The sequence below is a fragment of the Sphaerodactylus townsendi genome, linkage group LG01 (assembly GCF_021028975.2).
Source record: "Sphaerodactylus townsendi isolate TG3544 linkage group LG01, MPM_Stown_v2.3, whole genome shotgun sequence".
Taxonomy (NCBI): domain Eukaryota; kingdom Metazoa; phylum Chordata; class Lepidosauria; order Squamata; family Sphaerodactylidae; genus Sphaerodactylus; species Sphaerodactylus townsendi.
This window is the reverse complement of record NC_059425.1, coordinates 78,917,607-78,942,013: the sequence shown is the minus strand read 5'-3', so window position 1 is coordinate 78,942,013 and position 24,407 is coordinate 78,917,607. Positions and strand designations below refer to the sequence as shown.

Below are 24,407 nucleotides of genomic sequence, written 5' to 3'. Positions count from 1 at the left end.
TAGAGCCTGTTATCATTATACACAAACCAAATGGTATCACCAGAATAGGGACAGTACTTGAACTTTTACATGCAGCAAACCAAATAGTGACACAACTGCTGAAAAATCAAAGCGACAATATACTGCTTTAATTATGTTTTTGTGTAAGCCAACACGGGCTGCTGGGGGAGGGGGCACCATAGAAGTAAAATTAATAACAACATTTCATTAGAAGATGCTAAAATATTCTTGAAGTTTTCAAATTCATACTGTGTACTAAAACACGAGTCTGTGACAATGCTTAATGCCCCCATTTTAAGCATTTGACTTAATCTGTGTATCCAAACCCCAAACCTCTCCAGTATAAAGTCATGTTCAGTGATGATTCTTTGACAGTTTCTGATACATAGTTCTGGTTACAGACTGACTTGCTGCAGTTTAGGCTGCAACCCTGAAACCTGTGAGCAAAGAGAAAAGTGTGCAGTGGCTCCTATATGATACTCATCCACCAGCTGCTTCCACATGATGCTTTCTTCCAGCTGCATTCTTGAGCATCTCCTGCTGGCAATAAATTGTGTGCTAGAAACACAGAAAGAAGTGGATGCTGGGATTCTTCAAGTGAAGGTATGGAAGAGCTTTGGAGGCTTGTCTAAGCTACATTGTACTCAGAAGCTCCACATGAAAGGAAAGACAGATCAATGGAAAAGAACATAAATTCACACAATTTTGGTTTGTGCAGCCCTTTATTAGCAACTAAAATAGAAGGTATCTGTTGTACAACACGGGTAGTAATTGACTATACTGGGATTTTATTATATTCTATTACAGGATCTTTTATAAATGCATTTTTTTTTATTAAAAAGCTTCCACCCTTCTCTGTTTACAACTTGCAAAACTATTCTGAAAGCAGAGGAAATGTGCACAGGTCTGCAGAGTGCAAATCTGGGATGTGGTAAATGGTTTATATGTTGTATTTGTAAGGACCGTCTGGCACCATACCTTTATAGCCACTGGTTTTTAGAAGTCACAACATTTTGACACCAACCTTCCTTCCCTTGTCCTAAACAAGAAAGCATTTTAAAATGAGTTGTAACTAAGGAAGGACTACACCTACTAGAAAAAGAAGAGTTCTATTAGTTTGAGGTTTCAGTATACCCAAAGACCAGGAACTGCATCTTTGTAAGGGCACGGCTGGGACCCCGTAGAGTGTGCAGGTGTCATCCCTGAGCAGTCAGCGGTTCAGTGGACCATTAGTGCTCCTGCTGCGTAGCTCACTGAGCTGTCTTGCCAGTTTCGGCATTGGCTTGACTGGGCATAATTCAAAAACGAGAAGCTCATGTTCATCCCATTCTTCTGGAGCTCTGTGATGGCCTAGAGGGGAATAGGGGGAAAAGTTCAGTTTTACCAGATGACTTATCGTTCCACCCTGTCACCTACTTGTAAGAAGCATTTTCAAAGAACATTTTTTTCTTAGTTCCCTGTGTTGACTGCATTCTCTTTAGTAGGAAACCCTATAATATGTTCTTATTAGTCAGAGGGACAGCCTGTACCCCAACAAGGCCTTCTAGCTGTCCTGGTAGTGCAATATTGATCCCCAGTGACATCAATCCTTGAAGCAAGATATGGCTGGAGGATACATGATGCAGCAACTTTGATGAAGGCAAGTGGCTATGGGCATGGATAGTGCTGGAAGAGAAACCTCCCAAAATTCAGCCTGCATGAGTCTCCATGACAGAAGAAAAAGAGAAATCTAAAAATAACGAATGAATAAATGGCAGGTAGGAGGCAAACAGTTGACTAGTTGTGAAGAGAAGAACAAATTGAGAATTGTCCACATCAACTGAAATGAATTGCAAATCTACATGCAGAGGTTGCTAGGGTGCCAGCCCCCTGGCAAAAAGGAGCAGACAAAGGCTTCCAAGAAGCAACATGGTGCTCTCCTCAACTTTTGTATCGCAGCATCTTCTTTCTCGCCAGAGGCAGGGGTCCAAAATTAACGTTAAGTTCCAAAAGAATTTGAAAGAGGGTAATAACAAGGCTGTGCAATGCAGTCCACAATTCTGCACAAGTATGCAGCCATTGCCAGACCTGACATTAGCCAGAGAAAACGTCATGGCTGTGAAGGTAAAATCTAAGGTAGAGAGTATGGACTCTGGGGTATGAGGAAAGAGAAAGAAGAGACTAACAGGATTTCTGGTAGTCATAAGACAGAGCATCAGTGTCCTGTGTAGCTCACTGAACATTACAATCAAATACAGCATCAAGTAAACTTAGTAAATAAATGGACACTTAAGTGTGGTGGTTAAGAGTGGTGGACTCTAATCTGGAAAACTGGGTTTGATTCCCCACTCCTCCACATGAGCAGTGAACACTTACCCAGTGAACTGGATTTCTTTCCCTGCTCCTCCATGTGAAGCCTGCTGGGTGACTTTGAGCTAGTCACAGTTCTCTTAGAACTTTCTCAGCACACCTAACTCACAAGATGTCTTTTGGGGAGTGGGGAAGTGAAAGAAGTTTGCAAACTGCCTTGAGTCTCCTTACAGGAGAGAGGGGGGGGGGGTTTAAATCCAAACTCCTCCTCTTCTGAGATTTGTACTCTACACATAAGGAACTGGTTTTTATTGATACAAAAATTTTACACAATTTTCCATACTTCTCTGAAATCCATACAATTTTTGACAGAAGATTTAACAAAAAGCCAAACTACATTTTCTGAAAAATATGCATTTTTCCCAGTGTGACATTTAAGGACATAAGCAGTTGCAAAGGCAGTGCAAAAAAGGAGAAAGAGCAGCTAATCACTCCTGCACCCTTTAGTTCTCTTCCCATGAGCACCCTCACAATACTGCTCCCCACCCCCACTAGGCAGGCTTCCAGAGTCCAGTTGCACAGTGGGATCGGGGGTGGGTGGGAGAGAAGCTTTCAGCCCAACTTGAAAGGGCTGGTGCATTTCCATCCTCCAACGGAAATTCCCTCCCCCAGTTTTTATAAACTAACATGTGTCACCAGATTGCCAGGAATAATCCCAACTGATTAACAGACTGGCAGGCCACAGATTGTGCAGTGCACATTTCCCAGAGGTCACACTCGCCTCAGAAGAATTTTGAACAAGAGAAAGTAGGATGTTCTAGCATTTGGCAACTGCTGCATTAGAAATATAATTTAACAACAGCACTTACATTTAGTAAAACGCCAATGGGATGTCTTCCACATATTGTATTATGGTATTTTTTCAAGTAATTACTAAAGGACACAGGATCAAGCTGTTCTATAATGCTCATGCCCTAGAAAAACATCAAAACAACAATTAAGTTTTCTAAGTTATTATTTAGGACTATTTGCCCATAATACAACCTATTTCACCCTACACATCTCTTCCTAATTTTAAAAATCAAAGTCTTACTTGTTGGGAGATAATCTATCAGGAAAATCTAATGTCATCAGATTAACAATTCAGTACTATGTATTATGACTTCAGAAAAACCTCTACAGTTTGACATGCTGCCACATTAATACCAGTTAAAGCTGCATGTAGAATCATGGAAAATAAGCTGTGATAGATTTATCAGTGAATCTGTCAGACCTTTAAAAGCCAAAGGTACCAGCTATTCCTGAACTCCAAATTTTGGTGTAAAATTATTATTTTCCGTTCTTTAGGTGACTACAACATCTAGTATTTACCTCCACTTTTCCCTCATTAATCTCTCCATTCAACTACTGAATTTTATTAACCTGTATCTTGTCTAGCTGCTCAAATAATCCAGATTAGCATTTCCAGAATTTGGGAGTTAAGCAGGGTAAGCTACAATCAGTACTTGGATAGGAGACTACCAAGGAAGATACACCAAAGTACCAAGTTGGTACCCCAAAGAAAGAATGGTTAAGAATGGTGTTTGTGTGGAGCTGGTTAGACACTGTCTTGACTCTAACCAGCTGGTTAGACACTGTCTTGACTTTAACCAGCTGGTTAGACACTGTCTTGACTTTAACCAGCTCCACACAAACACAGGATGACCATAGACAAAAGAAACAAAGGCCAGGATACTTCTATTCAGATGCTCCCACCAGTGACCTTGCTATCTACAGGGTTACTCCCAGGCTACAGTCTTCATTGTTACTCATACTTCTATTCAGATGCCCTCAACTATTGACCTGGTTGCCGCCTTTGTGACTCACAGGCAAGGTTTCCCCACCCACCCTGGACACTCCACAGATATATACTCCACTTGCTTTCCCAACATCAGATCCTCTGAAGATGCCAGCCACAGATGCAGGCGAAACGTCAGGAGAGAATGCTGCTAGAACACGGCCATACAGCCCGGAAACCACACAGCACCCAACTGATTCCGGCCGTGAAAGCCTTCGACAATACAATGGTTAAGCCATCTCTGCTCATCTTTCACCTCAGGGTCAAAAGGACAACGTCATGGTTGAAGTTATCCTGAATTGGTTACAGCTTAACAGAACATTTTTACTCTTTTATCTTGTCCCCACTTGTCTCCCTCCTAACTTAAAGTTCAATCTTAAGAAGAGTTATACCCTTCTACATCCACTGGCATCCATGAGCTTTAGAAGAGTAACTTGCCCTAATACTGTACTGAGAGCCACAAATACTTTAACCTTCTCAGAGGGAAGGTTCTGTGTCATTTTGTTAGCACTTTCCTGAACTTTTATTGTCTTCTGTCTGTTCAACCCCAGTGTATTGTGAGCACCTCCCTGCCACCAGATCCTCTGGCACTAATAGAAGACATGGGGGAGGGTCAGTAGTGAACACAAACAATGGCTAGCAACTGAGGAGGCCATCCCTTGCTTGATGTCACTATGTACAGAAAATTTTTTCAGCTGAGCTGTAGACTAGACCCAAATCAACTTGAATCCTGGATGCTTCAAGTCACTTATTTGAAGTCCTGAAAATGATCATGATGCATGTTTGAATCTCAAATATACTCTTACAGCAGAACTTCTGATTTGAAGCACAAAAGGTGATTTAAACCTGTACAGTCCAGACAGATGGGATGAGGTTTAGGGAAAATCTGTCAAAAAATCAGGAGGGATGAATGTGTGCATGCACACCACTACAACTGCCATACATAAGTGTGGTCTATTTATCACTTAGAATATCATACCCAATTTCCAAGATGGCCCCACTGTGCACATGAGCAAAAACAACACAGTGGGACTACCCAGGAACAGGAAAGATGTTTCAGCATATCTGGGGGAAATCCATGGATTGTAGAGAAATCTGAAAAATTAAAATGTATATATTTCTACCTATATGGTATTTACTTCACAAACTTGCAACACATATGCATAAACTGCAAAAGACTTACAATAAAGTTAGAAAGGCTCAGTTTGGGTAAGGAGGAAGACATGTGACTAGGAGTGTTAGGGAGGGGAGAAAAAATATAATGTAAGAACTGGAGAGGGTAAAACAAAAGAGAATACGGGGGTGGGGGGGGGTTCTTCCACTTCCCCCCAAAAGTCCTCTTTGGTGTCCTTATGCTTACCCTTACATTGTTATTTATACAGTACAGCTATTATACTTTCTTTTCAAAATCCTGCCTTTCCTTGTAACCCTAGAGGGCATATATAGTTCTCCTCTCCTCCATTTTGCTCTACCACTCAACAGGTATACAGCTGGGTTCAATCTTACAGACTGTGAATACAAAGATATTGGAGAAAGCTCCTCTCCACTTTTTCCCAGCTGTCTGTTACCTTTTTAAATTCTCTGTGGATAGGAACCTCTTAAATGAAATGCCACGCGGAACATAGACAGCAATATGGAGGGAATTCAGGAAAGTTCTCCTGTCCCCCATTAACCACTTCTATTAGCAGAAGCTGCCGAATAAGTGATTGTGACAAGTTGAGGCTCAAATAGGCTCTAAAATATTTATGGCAGGAAAAACCCCATTCAGTCTATTGCTACTGTCCTCGCAATGCAATGATTTTGGGAAAGACTGAGGATTACACCACACCTCCCTGTCATATCACCAAGCGTACCTAAGAAACCACAGAAATGCTTATTTACTGGGGTGGAAGTGCTTGGCACGGTTTACGGCTAGCCAACCCTGAGGTAATTTACGATGAGGCTTCTGAGATACCTTGTGGCCTAGCTTGGTAAAACCCAATTATTATCTTAGACGCTCTTAATACTAAGGAGTACTGAGATTAAAAACAATAAGAAAAATGGTGTGAGGGGAAAGTAAACTAGTGGTTCAGGACCAACTCTATACAAACAGGGACAAAGTAAGATTTGGAGATACAGTTTCTTCAGTACTATGTATTGTGTACTATGTATTGTTTGTATACACACACTATGTACTGTATATGTGAACACATATTAGGGTTGCCAACTCTGGCTTGGGAAATGCCTGGATGACTGTGGAGCCTGGGGATGACAGGATTTGGGCACATTAGTGGGGTACAATGCCACCCTCCAAAGCATTAACTGTACTGCCCTAGTGACAAATAACATCTGAAAAATAACAAGAGTATTTATTTTTTGAAAGGAACATTAGAATTCTCTGATCAAATTCTGAGTACATTAAAAATTGCAGAAGAAGGTAATTGGAGTTGTATTTCTTAATTTTCAGCACTCACCATTTTATCTAGGTGTTCAATGGACCTATAAATCTCTCCTTGAGACTCATCATAGTAACTGTATCTGAACCGTTGACCTTAAGAGAGAAGTTGTTGCAAATAAGTAATGAACCCTCTAATGGGTGGCAAAGATGAAATAAATAAGCAGTTAAGCAGACAGCAAAACTATTTTGTAATGATCTCTTTACATCATATAGTAACAGAGTAATTACAAATGACTGTATTTGCTACCACCTCTACAGAAATATAGCAAGGCCCTATGTTTAATGCTGAATAGTTATTTTTAGAATGAAAGCTCTTGGGGCAGAGATTTGTTAACTGTTGCTATTATCAAATTATCACATATATACTGTTGGTACTGTACAAATACTACTCAAATTACCAGAAATGTGAGGGGTCTCTCTCTCTCTCAGCTAACTGCTAGCATTACACAATCACTACTTGTAAGAGATGCAGAGCTCTTCAGCAGCAACTCAAGCACCTTCACAAATAACAATTGAAAATGATTCAGAAATCACCACCCAACATAGAAACCCCCAACACAAAACCTAGTTTTGATCTACATGTATCTTTGCTGGCCTTGCGAATCTAAGCAGACAGTACCAAACACAACCAACAACCACTATAAATATGGAATCTTCTATGTTCCTTTGCCTCCCACAAATAACTGAGGCAACATTTCTTATTTTACATTTTACCAAGCTGAACAAAATATTCATTTTAGACAATAATTTTCTGGAATTGCCAAATTTAATTTTAACTTTCCATAGAATGTGTGGGTTTGTCAAACCAAAATATATTTCAGCTTAAAGTTGCCTATTTTAAATATGTGAATACAGCCAACTCTTTCAGCTGACAACTTACCCCAATGGCAGAAGTCTGAGGAAACCACAAAGAGATTACAAGGATCTGCTAAATATTTGCTGAAGAGTTTTCCAAATTCCTGCTCTTTCGTCTCACTCAGTGCTCCAACCAATATAGGAACGATGGTAAACTCATCCTTATGGCTTAAGAAAAAAAAAACCACTTATATTTATTTAGGTCCAGGAAATGATCCTGTCACAAGTAGCAAACGTTACCTGTTAAAAAAAAATCAGTTTCACTTGCATTCTTGTGCTATATTAAGTTCAAAATTATGTATTATTAAAGCTAGGTCCAGAAACCTGTAAGACGTTCTCAGTGGCAACCCAGAAGGTCTTTAGTTTAACTGACAAGGTCTATTGCATGGGTGCTAAGGTTTGATGGAAGGATTTATGTTTCCTGCTAGGTTATCACTAAACATGAGCCTCTCCACAGACTGATACTTTGGTCATTTACTAATGCTTGACTTGAATTACCTTCCTGTGCAGTGTTGTTTCTTGTGATTGACTGCCTTTTACTGCTGTTCTTATTGCTTAAAAGTACATACCCAGTTAATCCAATTTCAAAACAGCTCAAAGGTTTGCCTTTCTGGTTCGAGGAACACCAAACCCAAGTTACCCAATACCTTTTATTGGAACCAACCAAAACGTTCTAAGCACTGGAATTCTTTGGTTAATTACAACTGATACATCTGGAGCACACCTTCCAGTTTCTGCAACTTGGAGAACACACAGGGGTGAGACTATCTTAAGACATGATCCGAGATCAAGGTCTGCACCTCTAAGACTGCTTCTGCACGGCCCATTTAGACCGGCGTGGGGCCGTTAAAAACGCCATCACGGGGGAGAAGATCGCATAGCTACCACTGCTTCTGTTTCCCCCCCCCCCCCCCCCCACAACAGCATTTTTGAGTTTTTTGGAAAACGCATTTTTGAGTCTTTTGGAAAACTCACTGAGTCTTTTGGAAAATGCCGGTTTCCATTTGGTGTTGAGCGAATGGCAGAAGCCAGCGTTTTCCCTGCACTGGCGCAGATCCCTCTTACCTTGTCCCCCAGTTGCGTCGCCTCCAGCCCTGGAGGTGTTGCTATGGAAATGAGGGCATGTCCCCTGGCCTCTCCAGTGCAATGGCAGCCGGGAGACAAGGTAAGAGGGATCTGTGCCAGTCCGAATGTGGCCCAATGGGCTGCTGGGTGTTGGCAGGGCACCGTGCGAACGGCCCTGGGAGTGCGCCGGCATCAACAATGCTGGTGCACCTTCACTCGTGAAGCTGTGCAGAAACGACCTAAGAGTATAGTTCTCTGAATTTCTACTTGGGATTAAGCAGCATAGAAATACTTGAATATATTTTCATTCACCTAATGCCTAACCCTTTTTACTAGAGATGCTTGGGGTTGAACCTGGGACTTTCTACATGCAATGATCCTTCTATCGTTTTAAATGCCACATTAAGTTTGATTTGCCTTTTATACTGAGCATCTTATCTTCATATCAGAAGTTACAATATCAATAATGTCTAATTTCCTCGGTGTCAAAAACAAATACTCCAAGTATGGCAACTTCAACACTGTACTTTAGAAAAATGTTATGTACCATCACACATATTGCTTCAGAAGAAGAATCAAGGCAGCTCAATAAAACTCCCTTCCCATCCTCTCCCCACAACAGACACCTGATGAGGTAGGTGGGGCTGAGAGAGTTTTGAATGAACTATGATTAGCCGAAGGTCACCCAGCAGGGATGTAGGAGTGGGGAAACAAATCTGGTTCACCAAATAAAAGTCTGCTGCTCATATGGAGGAGTGGGGAATCAAATCCAATTCTGCTAGTTTAGAGTCCACATGCTCTTAACCATTACACCATGCTGGCTCTCATGTGCAACCTTATGTTTAGAGTAAAGGACAGAATGTTTTGCATGGAAGAGTAAGATCCAATTCTTCTCTGAACACCTTCATTTAATACTACCTCATTGCTCTTTGTTTTGTCATTCTCAATGACATTCAGGTAAACATGACTGAGAAAATATGAAGAGACTCTAAATCCTACAACTGTATTAAGTTATGCAAATTTGAATACTGCCTCATTTTTACTTTTGCCAGTCTTTTCAACTTAGATAGAAAAGAGGCAGGAAATACAAGATAATAAATATAAGACTACTAACAACTAAAAAGGAGAATCGTGTGTGTAATGCTATATATTATGAAGCTTTTCAACAGTCAGGGTACCTTTCCATGGCTTTAGCAGTATAAGGCAAATGCATTTCAATACTGTGTTCATCTTCATCTGTTTGCAGAGACATGCGTTCAAACATTCCAGTCTTCCATAGATCTGCATAAACTGAAAAGCTGGCCATATTAGTTTTACTAACAAACTTGCAAAAGCAAATAAATATAACAACCAAGTGAAAAGTTCTCACTTGCACTGTAAACTTTAAGTCAGATGCATTCTAATCAGAAACCAGGACAAAGTACATAGCTTTAATATAGCACCACAACAGAATTGTGATAAGAGACAATTGCCTTAAGGCTGTCTGGAAAAATGCAAGATATATGCACCAAAATACACAGTGGCACAATAATGATTTATTAAAATTAATAAGGTTGTTCAGGAGAATTTTACCAATAAAACTTACTGTCATCTTTCTGGTCAAGAATAAAACACCTGACAATTTAAAACTGTGGAAACTCCTTAGCAAGTTAATTATATTTCTTTTGTGTAAAATTTAATAGCAAACCTCTCTTTAAAACTGCAGGGAAATGTATGGCCCCACGTCATTATTTAGCTATCCAAAACAGTGACAATTTTTTTTAGTTAGCCACATGTTTTCATTACTACTGATTGTTTCCTGATTGCTTACTAGACCTATATGACAATCATTAAGTGCTGTACCTTATGATTCTTGACAAATGTATTTTTCTTTTATGTACACTGAGAGCATATCACCGGAGACAAATTCCTTGTGTGTCCAATCACACTTGGCCAATAAAGATTCTATTCTATTCTATTCTATGTTTGTCAATCACAGATAGACAGTTTGTACAAGGATAGAATTACAACAGGTTTCCCCACCCCACCCCAATTCTACTGGACAGGAAAATAGGATTCTGGGGTAACTGGACAGAATTATGGCTACCACAAGGGTTCTCTGACAGACTGTACTGATTGGTTGCTTTAGGGAGTAACTTAGACATGATACAGCAGCAACTTAAAACAGCTATCTTAAAGAGTCTTTTCAATTCACACATAAAACTCCCTTCTGTCAGAAATCAAGTTCTAGGCATCAAAGTGAATTTTTCAGAAAAATTAAAATTAGAAAACTTCCTGAACAGCACAGAAAATAAAGGTTTTGATGCAGGATTAAGTAAGATTCTCTCATGTGCAATATAAATGCACTTTTACTAAGTTCTATGTTTACCAGTGCAGAGAATAGATATTTTGATGAAGATTAAATAAGATTCTCTAATGCTTCTAGAGAACTGGAAGGTGGGAGAAGGCAGGCACTAGGACCCTGGTGGAGCATTCATCCACAAAAAAGGTCCAAGAAAATGTTGTGAATTAATTCACAATTTTCCTGACATCTTTCTATGAGAAAAAATTATAGAATGTGATCTGTTTTAGAATGCTGATTTTGACTTCTATTTAATAAACCACATTTTAAAAAGTACCCTAGTTAATTTTGTATGTTTGTAAAAAAAACTTATAATCTACAAAACACCAACTGAATATGATGATGTTTGACAGAAGAAGCATTACTAGAGAAACTCTAAACAATGCTATGGCTTAAGTAACAATTAAGCTCCGGAGTGCCTTCATTGACATATCCTATTTTAAGCTATCAGTCAAATGTCTAAAACTAGCATGATAAAAAATATTTTCTAAACGCTAGTACTGCCCTTGTACAATAAGAATTGTGTACTGTATTATACAGTTACCCTTTTGATCAATTCGCAGATCATATAGAGGGGTTCTATATATATCCACACTGGAAAGTGCACAACGGGAAAGGGGTACATGATGGGAAGGCCCAAGAATGAAGATTCTCCGTCTATAATGATAATAGGAAAGATGCAATATTAGTGATATCCCATATATTCCACAGAAACCACCAGTCAGTGTTCTCCAAGGCAGCTTCCATAATTCTATCATTTCACTAAATGTTCAAAATACAATTGTTCCGCAGGCTTTATTTTAGAAGGAGCAAAGCTGTGGTGTAATGGTTCTGCTCAAGTGGGCACTTTTATGAGGGAAGAAGTCTTTCCCACACTGATTGTTCTGTGTTTAAACAGATATGGGTAGTTTAGGTTTTTCTCCCTGTTCTACAGCCTTAGCCCAACTGTATTTTTCTCCTGTTAGCTTAAAATGTTATCCTATCTTGTAATAGGCTTATTGACTGACTGAATTCTTTAATTATAAGTTGCCCTGGGTCTCAGTGAGCAAGCTAAATACATACATACATAAGTTCATGGTTCCACTAGTATGAATGTTCACATTTCCATATACAGGTAAATTTTATTTTCCAATTACTGATACATTTGAGCAAAGAGCCTCACAACTAAAGGAATGAAATAGAATCAGGATGGCCTGCCTTTAATGTATTCCTTCCTACTTTCTGTGACAGCAAGATTATACAGGAGATGCTGAATCACAAAGGGTGTGTATGTGTGGGTATGAATGAAGCTTCTTTCACAATGAGAACTGAAATTTTAAACAAGTTAGTACAAGCAAAGGAGAAGTGCAGATATGCAAAATTACCTCACCCACTTAAGAACTATTTTGTGTACACATACTATATATTTAGATGCCTATGAACAGGCATCCACACAATGCAGCATTCTGCTGGTAATAGCAATGAAAGGTTGGCAGTGAGTGTGTAAAAATCAAGCAGTATTGATACTGATGTTAGGACTTCATAAACAATTAATCCACACTCATGTTTTTTGCAAAATATACTGTCCCTCAGATTTGCAATTCAAACCTGTCCCAACAGACTGTATGACAACAGCAAGTCACTTCAATTATGTTTACCACCGCTGATCTGACTCACGTTTGAGAAACTAAGCTTGTCTATGATTTAAAAATCATCTCCTGCAACCTTGGAGGCGGGTTCAAGAACTTAATTGGTATAACAATCTTCTAATGTTACTTACGTGACTGAAGGATCCACTTGTTTATAAGCGTGAGCTGCACAAGACCCACAGTAAGTGTAACCTGCATGTCTATTAAAAAAAGAGGACTTTGTTTAAAATTTACCTACACTAACAAAAACAACCAAGATGGCTTAGTGTTTTCAAGGCAAGAGATGTTCAGAGGCAGTTTGCCATTGCCTGCCTCTGGGTGGGTGAAAGAGTTCTGAGAGAACTGTGACTGGCCCAAGGTCACCCAGCAGGCTTCATGTGGAGCAGTGGGGAATCAAACCTAAGTCCACTGCTCTTAACTACTACTACACCAAAAATTTCACCAAGGTACTAATGATTAGTTTAGAGAACTGTTACAAAAGAGTTAAACATCATACATCTGACAGGCATTAGAAACACACATGGATATAAGCACCATGCTCAACTGGCTTATTGGCCATCAAGGAGCAGATTGCTCCATTACTGACAATATGCAAATATAATCTGGGAAGGTCACGCAAAATACAAAGAAAGGGCTTGCAAGAACTGCTTTTTACTATTATTTTACTAGTTTAAACCCTGTAATAAGACCTCTCCCCTTCAACAACTGGGGGAAGAACTTGAAATGAAGATATTCATACATTCAGAGTGAGTACAAGAAATGAAGGAACTACTGCCCTTAGTCCAAGTTGTTAGTGACAATGCTACCAGATAGCAACAACCAACACACAGTAGTGTCACTTCTCAACAGAAAAAGACACATTTTAGAAAAAGGCAGTGGAGCATCAGTTGATCTGGCCAGTTAACAAGAGAAAATAAGGTGGGTGGGTAGCTTAACCTGTTAATATTTTGGGGCCTCCCTGAAAACACCAATGTCACATCAAAAATGGGGGGTGCATGAACATCTGGACAGCATTTTAAAATGCTCAGCACACTGACAGAAAAAATAAAACTTACGGTGCAATAATGGCTCTAGCAGGTCTTTTTGTAGATTGTACTTGAGAAAGCCAACCTTCTAGTTGTGCACTCAGCTGAGGTCCTGCAAAGAGAGATGGATTTGAACATGACAGTACCAAATACAACTTGCCCCCGCCCCACCAAGGTTTGCAGTAAAATTCTAAATCTCTGTAAGAGTTTTAAAAAACAAAAGGAAACAGTTGTCTATGCAGACAAACATCTCTAAACAAATGCTGTGGGTGGGCAGGAAAGAAGAATCAAGAACCTTTACTACCAACTCCCATCCTAAACCCACCACTGACTTGACTATCTCCACCACTGCCTTGGATGAAAGGTGTGTATGAAGGAACTGAAGCTTCTGCGGCCACCCCAACCTGCTGCCACGGTTACAACTTGGGCAACCAGAACAGCGGAAAGGGAGACAGCTTGAAAGGAAGCAAAAGAGCCAAATCTGCTCTGGCCTTAGAAGGTGGTTGAGATGTGGAATTCTGTGCTTCCCAATATCCCCATTTTGCTGCTGCTTTACCACAACACAAGGCAGATGGCTGGACCCACTGAGCAGAGCAGGTCAGGGAGAAAGGAGCTAACCAGCCTTCCCTCTGGCAGTCTTATGGGGGAGGGAGAATAGTTGTGGGAGGGAAGAAAGAGAAAATAAGGAAAAGGGGACCTATGAAGGGAAAAAGACGACAGAAATGGGCAGGGGAGAGGAGAGGCAGCAAAGGCCTGGGTAGCGGGATGTCCCCTGTACAGGTTTCATACAGGTCTTGCTTTGCTCCATGTCATTTTAATGCTTCCTTACAAATCTGAAGACTTAGCAGCTTGAAATACGAATATTTTAATACAAAACAGGTTTCATTTCTCACTGTGAATCAGAACAGGAAAGCTACATTAAAATAAAAAAGGAAAAGGACTATTGATGAGTTGCTACTAGTATGAGTCCTGCCTTATTTTTATTACCGGTAATCATCTGTATTAGCACTTGACCTATTTCAATCAATAAGGACCCCTTTCAACAGCATGACCGGGTAAGTGGGAAAGGTTACTACTTGTAAAAAAACTGGGTGTGAATACTATTTATTTATATCATGTATAGTCCACCTTTTCTCACTGGAACTCAAGGCAGGCCACACAGAGTGAGCCAAAGCAATCAACAGTTAAATAAGATTAGGGTTGTAGAACCAAAGAAGTCTAAGAGAATGGAAGCAAAGCATAAGTGTTAACATGATACATTAAATGATGCAAAATTGCCCAATGGGATCCAACCTACAGCAAACTATCCATGGTAGTACAAACCACAGTCCCCATTAATGTACCCAAGTAACTTTGTGCAGCCTTTAGTATAGTGCTACCATACTGCCTATGCAGGGAAGCCCTCTGGAATAATTCAGCTTTGCATAGTTTGCAGAAAGCCAACAAAATGGGAGCCTTCCTGACCCCTGCAGGCAGGCCATTTCATAAGACAGGGGCAGTAACAGATAAGGCATGAGTACAGCCAGTTGCTGATTTTACCTATTGGCAGATTGGCACTTGCCAAAGGATTTGCTTAGATAAGCAAGGATGTGGGGGAGCACAAGAGGGCCCAAGGCTATGAAGGGCTTTCTCTGTGATAGTCAATACTTTCAACAGAGACCAATAATGGATGGGCAGTCTGTGGAGTGAGCACAAACTCCATCTAGCTCCTATGAACAGCCAAGCTGCAGGATTCTGCACCAAATGGAGTTTCCTAATTGATTTTGAGAGGAGACAATGTATTATCCATTATTATTTAAGGCAGATTTAAGTTAGGAAGCAATCCTAACTCAGACGTCAAGAGTGTGATCGTTCTCAATGTATTAGGCTTCTCACTAATTTTTCTGCTCAGCACATTTTGACTGAGCTAGGACACAGCATGACGGCTGTCCCCTTTCATTCAATAACAAGACAAATGTTTGCTAGAGATGACATTAACCAATAATGCTACCATTATTATTAATAACTACAATTCAGATAAGTGCAAATCAGTTTGCAACCATATCTAATCACTGTTACAAACTGTATCTTGGAGCTATCCATAATTATCATAGCAGAACAGATATAATACTACCCACAGTTGCAACAGAAAAGAGAAGTGATGGAAGTATTGCCATGCAAGTGGATTTCACAAGTCTGTGGAGCATTCTCAATATTTTAACTATGGCTCATTCTGCACATGCAGAATAATGCACTTTCAAACTGCTTTCAGTGCTCTTTGAAGCTGTGCAGAATGGCAAAATCCACTTGCAAACAGTTGTGAAAGTGGTTTGAAAACGCATTATTTTGTGTGTGCGGAAGGGGCCAAAGTTTAAGAAACTGAAAGGTGCAGTTGCAGTGCTGCCCAGAGCGGGTGAGAACATTGGGTGAGAAGGATTTCTCCTCGACTGCAACCAGAACCAATTCTTGTCTGCTGGTGAACCCCTATATAGCTGAGTAAGTCCAAATGCAAACTGAAACTTTTAAAATCATTGGTTTAGGGAGACTCTATTGCACCCTCCCTGATTTAAACATTCTTTTTCATTGTGCTCTGTGCATCTAGATGGTGCCAAGAGCTACTGTTGCCAGAAACAAATTCAGAAGAGGACGGCTTCTTTAGCACATTGGTTTAAATTCTATAAATACTTCTTTAAGCAAATTGTACCACAAGGCTAATTAGTTGTGAAGAAGCATCTAGCTCTCAGGCGTCACTAAATATGTGAGAATATTTCAGGCATACATATTATGGACAACTGAAAGGAGAAATCTAGGAGACATTTTCTAAATTTTCATCTTCTTGTAGTGAAAGAATACTTTCAGCTGAAGCCCCAAAAGAGCTATTACCCAATCTACTGCCCAAAATGCAAATCACTGAACAAAACTTGGGTCTTCACATCACTGTTTGCAGTTCAGCACTTAATAAGTATTTGCCTCAGCAAAACTGGCTGGCATATACAAGCTCCTTTAACAGCTAAGCTCACATCAGGTTTTTCTGTACAGTAAGCAGGAGACCCAAGCAGACCCCAGCAAACCTGTCTAGCCAGCCTGTTCAGTTCTCTCTGCCTTGCTGCCAATTCCTGAAAGCAAGGAATGTGTTTGTTCTGCAATGCATCTAGCCAACTTGGACAGTGTACAGACAGAACGTCAAACTAGTTTGAAACCCATCACAGTTATTCCACCTATTAAAAATTAAGATTGCAACTAGCTAGACAACTTTTCAACCAGCCTCCTCTGCACTTGGATTTTTATTTTCATCTAGGTAACATTCCATCAGTTTCAAGAGCACAGCAGAAAGAACCATTTTCCTTCTTCCATTCCTCTAGCTCCATCAACTGTCATCCCTCACCCTTTGACTGCCCCTCCTGCTCCCTGGGTTCAAAGGCCAAAATGAAATAGGTGAAGTACTCTGTAAACTTTATAGAAGTGTTAAGCCTGCCTCAGTTTTACTATTTTAGTCTTCTGGTTTTCAGTGAGGTATTCCTTTTGCATATCTACACACCCAAGTGATTATTCAGGAGCCCAATGTTTTGCTTGGCCTCATAACTACAGACCCGTTCCCACCCCAGTACCTCACACATGCTCTGAGAAGTCTGAAAAAAAAGTAGATGTCACACTGATATAACAGGGCTACTGCCTAATTATGGGAAGCTGTCTTTTACTGCCAGACCATGAATTACCTTACTTCAGATATGTACTCTAACCAACAACAGCTACTCTGGATCTCAGGCAGAGGAAGCTCTATCAGTGCCTTCTACCAGAGATCCTTTCATCTAAAGGCATCAGAGCCTGAAAGCAGGACCTGCAAATGAAAAGTAAGCAAAAGACCCCAGCCTCAGTCTCTGACATCTACAAAGATCACTTTACCATTAATTCTCCATCCCCCATCACACTTCCTAGTTGTTCAAAAGACAGTGGCATAGCGCCAAGGGGGCGGGGTGTATGCGCACAACGCATGGGGCACACGCCGGTGCGGCAGGAGCCTGGCAGGGGCATTCCAGGGCCTGGCGGGGTGTGGCAGGGGCGCAGGGCGCACGGGTGCCCCAGGCGCAGTTTCCCCATTATATCTTGCAGAACTGTTATCTGGTTACACAAAGATGTGGAGAATGAAAAGGTGTGGTGCGCTGAGGGGTGCAAAGGACATCTAGGTGGAGACAATTAAAACAGGAACATGATCTCCTGATGTCCAGCTCCCTCCTTGGGGCTATTAATGCAGCTTCCAAAGGTATAGGTAAGCAAGGATTAAATGAGTTTGCTTTGGCCACCATGGCAACTAGTTCCCTTATCAGACTATGACTGCATGAGATGAAATTTTGGGAAAATTATCCTCTCTTCGTTTGAAAAGATTGGCTCTCCTTAGATGAGCAAGGATATGAAGACCCAATAGTGAACCACAGGCAAAAAAAAATCAACAATTAAAACACCAAATCGAGAGCTAAGTTACTTGCCATAGTTGTCAGTATGCATGTAGAGAAGTCTCAGCTGCAATCAATCATGCAGTTACTGGACCACTAATGCAAAGTTCAATTTCTTTCCCTCTACACTGAAAAGAAAATATTTTTTTTCTTTCCTAAGGCCAAGCGAAATTTCTGGTGACTAAAGCATGAAATTGGAGCACGTGCATCTTCCATCCTGTAGAGGGCAGCTCTGAATTCAGCGTTCCCTCCAGAGGGCCAGCAGAAACAAAAGGGGGGGAAAGGACTGACAACTCCTCCGACCATATATGTTCTTATTCTCGATGGTGTGGAGGAGCGACATCATTCAGCCAACGGTCTCTAAAAGAATGACTTTAAAATTAACACAGTGAAACGCAAGGGTCATTTTCTGCAGCACACATTGCCACTGAATTCTTGGCTCTACACGGGAGTAGCATAAAGCCTCACTTCCAAAGGTTTCAGTCATCTCCAGAATTATTAGAGGAACTGTGTCCTTTTTGTCAGTGACAAAATGCCGGATAAGAAGGACTCCTCTACTGGCCCGATCCGAAGTGACAACTGCTGTTCTCCCGTAGCCCATTCCTTCCCCGTCCTCTCCCCTCCCGCATTACCCTAAATGACCCCTTTCCATTCACACACTTGAGATTTTGGTCAGCTCGTAACTCCGCACCAACCCACCGGAGGAATTCTCCTCGGGAGCTTTTGTCACGGACGCCTCACCCCAAAGGCGGGGCTTGAGACCACCTCGAGGCGGCGACCCAGGAGACATTTTTCTCGCCCTCCCCACCAGCAGATCTGACGGCCCAGCCTTTCCCCGGGCACTGGTGATCGCTGGAGCCGGGAAGGCAGGCTCAGCAGCTCCTTGCCAAAGGCAAAAACAGGCCCAGGCTTCAAGCGTGAGGCTCCTTCATAGCGATCCCTCCACAGACCAGTCGGGAAAGTGCTGATTCAACCTAGGACGGAAGAACGGGACCGGCAGGAAGAGAAGCCTCCTCTGTGCAGCCCGTGCCGGCCTCCATCGTGGCCGCCGACGGTCTCTTAAGCCGCGCCGGGCAGCTTTCCAACACCTCCCCCCCCCCTTCCTCTCCCATTCAAAGCACCCAGCACGGATTCCTTGCAGAGGAAACAATATTATAGTAACAATCAGACACCACCACCCCTCCATTATCAACGCATTCGGGCCCGGGGGAGGGAGGCCGGGAGAGGAGCTCATCATAGCGAGCGCCAGTACGGAACCAGAGTGTGTGTGAATGGATAGTGGATTCCGCACAGCATATTTATAACGATTGCAACTCGTTACAAATATGCTCTGCGGAATCCACTTGTGCTATGGATGGATACTCCAGATAAAAGGTCGCCGAGACCGGCAGAGGGGTTCTGCGCGAGTCCCCCCATGCAGGCGGTCATTCAGCCACCCTGCTACTTCGCCCTACTCCGATTTAGCTTCCTGGCGCGTCCCCACTCCCTGACCCCGACCCAGAAGACCCGGCCACTCACCCTCCCGCAGCGGTCCGTGACCCAGCCCGTACCTGAGGCCGTGTACCAGCTGCCGGCGTGGCTGGCCTCCCGGCAGAGCACTCGGTTGGACATTTTGGTGCCTGAGCCGCCTATGGTGTTGGGGGAGAGGAGAAGGAGGCGAGTCCGGCCGCGGCAGCGCTAATCCCCCTCCTCCCCCGGCAGAACCCCAGCCCCGAGAGGGGGGGCGGCGGTGCCGGAAGCACCGCCGGGCTGGCAAGACAGGGAAATGACACACCGGGAGAAGACGGAGACGGCCACGAGGCCCGCCGGGCTAGGAAGTGAGGATAAGAAGGGAAGGCGGCGGAAGGGAGACCCCGAGGGGGGACAAAGGCCAAAGCAGCGACCGCCGCCTGAGCGAAACTCAAAAGCACAGGCAGGACTCGCCGGGTTTGGCCTAACTCGGCTCCTGTGGTACAGGGACTCCACCAGAGTAGCTTCCCATTGGGCAGAAGAAAGCAAAAACCCTTCGGCAATTGGATTCTGCATTTTCTATTCGCTCGATGCCAACCCCTATTGGGCGATCAACTTAAAAAAAAAGTCTTCGCAATTGGATAAGGGGGAAGGTATGGGCGGGACCAATTGGGATTGGTCTGGTGGAGTTGCCGTGGCGATGGCTTCTGGCCCGGCTGATTGGCGGGGCCATGTCTCTGAGGTGCAGGGAAGATTAGAGAAGGTTGGCTGGCAAATGGAGGGGGCGGGACTCGCACGCACTCGCTCGCGGGAGAGGTGGGGGAGAAGTGCGCGGGTGGTGGACTCAGCTGTCTGGGGTTGGGCTAGGAAGAGGGAGCCTGCTCAAGCCCCGGGCGGGGGTGCGGCCCCAAGTGGGAACAAGAAACAAGTTTCTGTTCAGCAAGGAAAGAAGCAGCTGCAAATTACATTTTGAAGCTGTTGCATTGATATGGATAAAGGAATGGGTGTTGCTGAATAATACAAGAATTCTGGATTTAGAAAAATTTGCCTTGAGTTTTGGATGGCACAGATATTTATGGTATAACAAGGGAAAATTACATAAAAGTTCTCTAATCATCTTAGAATGAGTCTTCTCTGGGTGTGGTTGAAATATTTTAAAAAATTATAACAAGTGCAATGCCATTATGGTTGTTCTAGGGAAAAAGCGACTATAGTAAGAGAAATGGCCCATGTGTTGAGAATTGCTGAACTTAAAAAATGACAAATGGGAGTTTACACCTATGGAGGAGTTAACAGATAGTGTAAAAAACTGAATTCATTATTATTAGTTACATTTAGAACTGACAAAAATAATATGGGTTTTGATACACAAATGACAGTATTTGAAAGGTTTGTACAAATGATGAGAAATTGATTACAGTACAGTAAACCTTTATTAGGCATAAAATAGATAACTAAAATATATAAGATGTTATTGAAATGGGATACAGAGGATGAGGTTGTAAAGTCATTAATGATTAAGTGGGCTAGAAATATTGACAGGAATATAAATTTGGAGCAGTGGGAGAGACTATAGAAAAGTGATTTGAAGTTTACAGCATGTTATAATCCAAAAGAAAATTATTATAAAATGATGTGTAGATGGTATCTGATGCCAAATTTTTTTGGCAAAAAATGTATAAAAGTATATCGAATAGATGTTGGAAATGCCAAAAATATGTGATGGTTATGTACAGAGGCTAAATTATTTTGGGACATGATACTCAAAGAAATACAAAAAATGATAATAATGGAGAAAAAGCCTGAAGTTTTTCTACTGGGATTAATGGGAGATGACATCCCAAATCAACACAGCCTGCTTTTCATGTATTTGTGTACTGCTGCGAGGACACTGTATGTGCAGAAATGGAGAGATGAAAAAATATCAACAAAGGAAGATTGGATACAGAAGGTCACAGAATATTCAGAAATAGTAAAATTATGTTTGCTAAAGAACAGTAATACAGAGGAGTTTACAGAAAACTGGAACTCTTTTACAGATTACCGATTGAAAAAATATGGTAGAAGATAAATAATTGCAGGATTTGAGATTTGAAAGAAAACAGCAGATTGAAATAGAATATTAGAAATTATAAAGTGTGTAACTGATTAATTGTTCTATTTTAAATAGATGCAGGAACCTAGAATGGATTAGAATTCAATAATGAGATAGCGGAAAGTAATTATTTGGGGTTATGGTGTGTAACTTAGTGAGTTATCATATTTTGAGTTTTGTTATTGTATGAGTCATGTGTTAATTGCTTTGTGTGTGCTTATCTTTTTGTATTTTATTTTTTGTTTTGTGTACTGAGAAAAATTAAATAAGAAAAAGGGAAAGAAGCAGCTGCTTCAGCCTTCTTTCGACTTCTGTAAAATATGATGGGGTACTTTGTCGATACTGTGAACCACCGAACCTCCCCACCCCCACCCCCCCCAAAATAAGTGGATTCTACATCAAATTGAGCATGAAGTGTCCCTAAAAGCTAAAATAGCGAAACTGAGGTTATCGGACTTTGGTTACAGTCTGGGAAGACAAGAGTAACTGGAAACAATAATGCTCAGATAGGTTGAAGGCAGCACCAAAAGAACAAGCCCTGTGGGTCCACTCAATTAACTGAGTGACTGACTTCAGTTTGCAAGATCTGAGAAAAGAAGGCTATTAATGAAGGATGTTTCAGAGGACATTCTAGTCCCAGAACACTGAGTCTTGGTACAGAGACAGAGTTGCCTTGTACATTGCTTGTACATTGCTATGTCCAAAGAGACTCCATTTTGTTTCTGAAGAAGCTTATTAAAATCTTGTTTTCTGTCTCTTGTTTTTCACATAGCCTAGAGTTGCAGGTGTTTGTAGCTAGAGATAGGCTATACCATCACAAAGGGCAGACTCATGATTACAGGCATCCAACAGTTCAACGTGAGCCCTAATTGAAAGTGTTAAAAGGGCAAGGTGACTTGCTCATCTTCCAGAGTTCCCACCAACTTGCTATTTGATTGGTTCATTGGTAATTCTTTGGAGTGACCAATTTATGCCCTAAATCAATCCCATCTGAGTTAGCAGTCTTTGGTCTTTTTTGCCTCTACTTTGTCTGAAGAGCTCTGCCCAGGCACTGAAGATTTCTGTTATATTTTCTAGCCAGTATTTCTTTTAGTAAGTGTGCTTTGTTGTTTCTATATATGCACCTTATGTGTCTATATATGCACCTTATGAATTTATATTCACTGCCTATTTCTTAAAGTTGTTATTTTACAACCTTTCAAATAAAAATATATATTAAAATATTACTTTTTGTTTTTGAACACCAATTCAGAACCCAGGGCTTGGCATTGCTACTGCCCGCCCCCCCCTCCCCCCAAGACCTGGACAGGTCTTTGACAGAGGCTTGCAGTCTTCTCCGCAGAAGCTGCAGTTAAGGGTCATTGCCCATGGCCTCCCAATGCCCTGTGGCTTTGCAACTGCCAGAGCATGCCAACCTCTGATGGCAATGCTTATAGGGTTAACCATGAAGAACTTATACACAGTCTAATAGTTAAAGTTCTGTACACTCTGGAACATTACAATAGGTAGCAGATGGGTCAAATCGGCTGTGAACACAGCAAAGGAAAGTCTCAGAGCAAAACAGGAAGCCCAATCCAGATGGGGAAGGTTATTTGTGCTGTGGATGAGGCACCAGACTGCACCAGTGCATTTGCCCTCTCCGCTGTTGCAAGGGCCACCCCTGCTGGTGGAGAATGGAGAGGGCAGAGGCACTGGCACAGCTCCATGGTGGTGAAACCTGGAAGTGGGTGCCGCCGCAGAGCTATGCTGGCATCAGAGCAGACACTGGTACAGGGTGTGTGTGGGCTGGGGCATTCTTGTGGGTGTAGCTGACTGCAGTCAGCTTCTACCAGTGTTACAACCTGGGAATACCCCCGGTGGAGCCCTCAGACTTGTGCCACACTTTTATGCGCCATAAGCCTGTTTGTAGTATGGGGCAATTCGCGTGTAGGAGGGATTCCCCACTGCCAAACCCCATGCAGCTAACATGGTGCCACCTTTGTGGTGCCACCCCAATCGCCTCCAGGCCACTCCTGCAACTGGATTGTAGTGTTAATCTTGTACCCAGGACAGAAAGTCAGGAGCAGATTGTAAAGCCAAATATGTTGCATTAATTTGTGGTATAATAATTGTGACATCTCAAGGAGACTGTGAGGTAGGGGACTCAGTCCTAAATGCAAAGTCTTGGCAGGCATATAATCACATGCTTACTTGTACCCATGAAAGGACTGAAGAGTCAATGTGCACAATTTTATTGCCACATCCTTAGTCTCTCTCCCAGGGGATGCAACAGAGTCACAGGGATACTGTGCAAAGGCAGCTATTTAATCTGCTTCAGCTCTTCACCTACCTAATTTGTCATCTGGTATATTATTGGACTGCTGCCATGGCGACACCAACAAACGAGCCCTCAGAGGCCTCTCTTTCCAAAATAGTGAACGAGTAAGCTGGGGAGGCAAAAGAATTGGGAGCATTGTTGTTGCTGGTTTGGAGAGACGGAGAGAAAAGGAAGCTGAGCCACTGAGGATAGCAAAGTGAAAAAGCAAATGGGATTGTATTAGACTTTAGGTTTCACTAAGGAATATCTTGGATATCAAGACATGGTCTGTATAAGTTTAGATCTTGTTTAGGTTCATTTTACATTGTAATGTAATCCTAGAAGAAGGCAATTGTTGGCATATACATACTTAAGTTCATTATTCACTGGGAATTGGAAAACTGGGAGGATTAGAGTTGCCAACATTTTCCCCAGCATTAGGAGTAAATATGAAATGATACATCCAGGTCTTGTACTGCCAAAAAGCAAGATTAAGTTTCCCTTTAAAAATTAATCTCCTCTACATGTGCTTAAACTCAACATAACTGAGCTGTGGGTTAACATAAGTCAGGAAATACTGGAGACATCTGTTCATGCAAAGAAAGCTTTGTGGTTTGCCCTGAGGCTTGGTGTGTTGTAAGCACCAAATGTGCTTCTTGG

The 24,407-nt window shown here is 41.9% G+C and overlaps 1 protein-coding gene across 3 annotated transcripts; it reads right to left on the bottom strand.

Annotated features, from left to right (window-relative positions):
• Nucleotides 1-703: 703 nt before the first annotated feature.
• MEMO1 (mediator of cell motility 1) lies at nucleotides 704-19,900 on the bottom strand. Of its 3 annotated transcripts, none has more exons than XM_048484691.1 (9): nucleotides 19,458-19,900; nucleotides 13,508-13,589; nucleotides 12,584-12,652; nucleotides 11,369-11,481; nucleotides 9,662-9,773; nucleotides 7,444-7,586; nucleotides 6,580-6,656; nucleotides 3,159-3,263; nucleotides 704-1,350 (listed from the first exon to the last, which is right to left on the bottom strand). In XM_048484691.1, exons 1-9 carry the CDS (start codon nucleotides 19,516-19,518, stop codon nucleotides 1,219-1,221), a joined length of 894 nt encoding a protein of 297 aa, XP_048340648.1. In that variant the 5' UTR covers nucleotides 19,519-19,900; the 3' UTR covers nucleotides 704-1,218. The 3 variants fall into 3 exon arrangements, with proteins under 3 accessions (XP_048340648.1, XP_048340642.1, XP_048340656.1); XM_048484685.1 differs by lacking the exon at nucleotides 19,458-19,900 and adding an exon at nucleotides 18,607-18,950; XM_048484699.1 differs by lacking the exon at nucleotides 19,458-19,900 and adding an exon at nucleotides 18,649-18,944.
• Nucleotides 19,901-24,407: the final 4,507 nt, after the last annotated feature.

Excerpts from the sequence above, each read along its gene's own strand:
- MEMO1 (XM_048484685.1), bottom strand. The coding sequence starts at position 18,697 with ATGTCTCCTGGGTCGCCGCCTCGAGGTGGTCTCAAGCCCCGCCTTTGG. Across the intron at positions 11,482-12,583 it reads CAAGTGGATCCTTCAGTCAC|ACGGAGAATCTTCATTCTTG; the intron begins GTAAGTAACATT and ends TTATCATTATAG. Across the intron at positions 9,774-11,368 it reads TCTGCGAATTGATCAAAAGG|TTTATGCAGATCTATGGAAG; the intron begins GTAACTGTATAA and ends CCAGCTTTTCAG.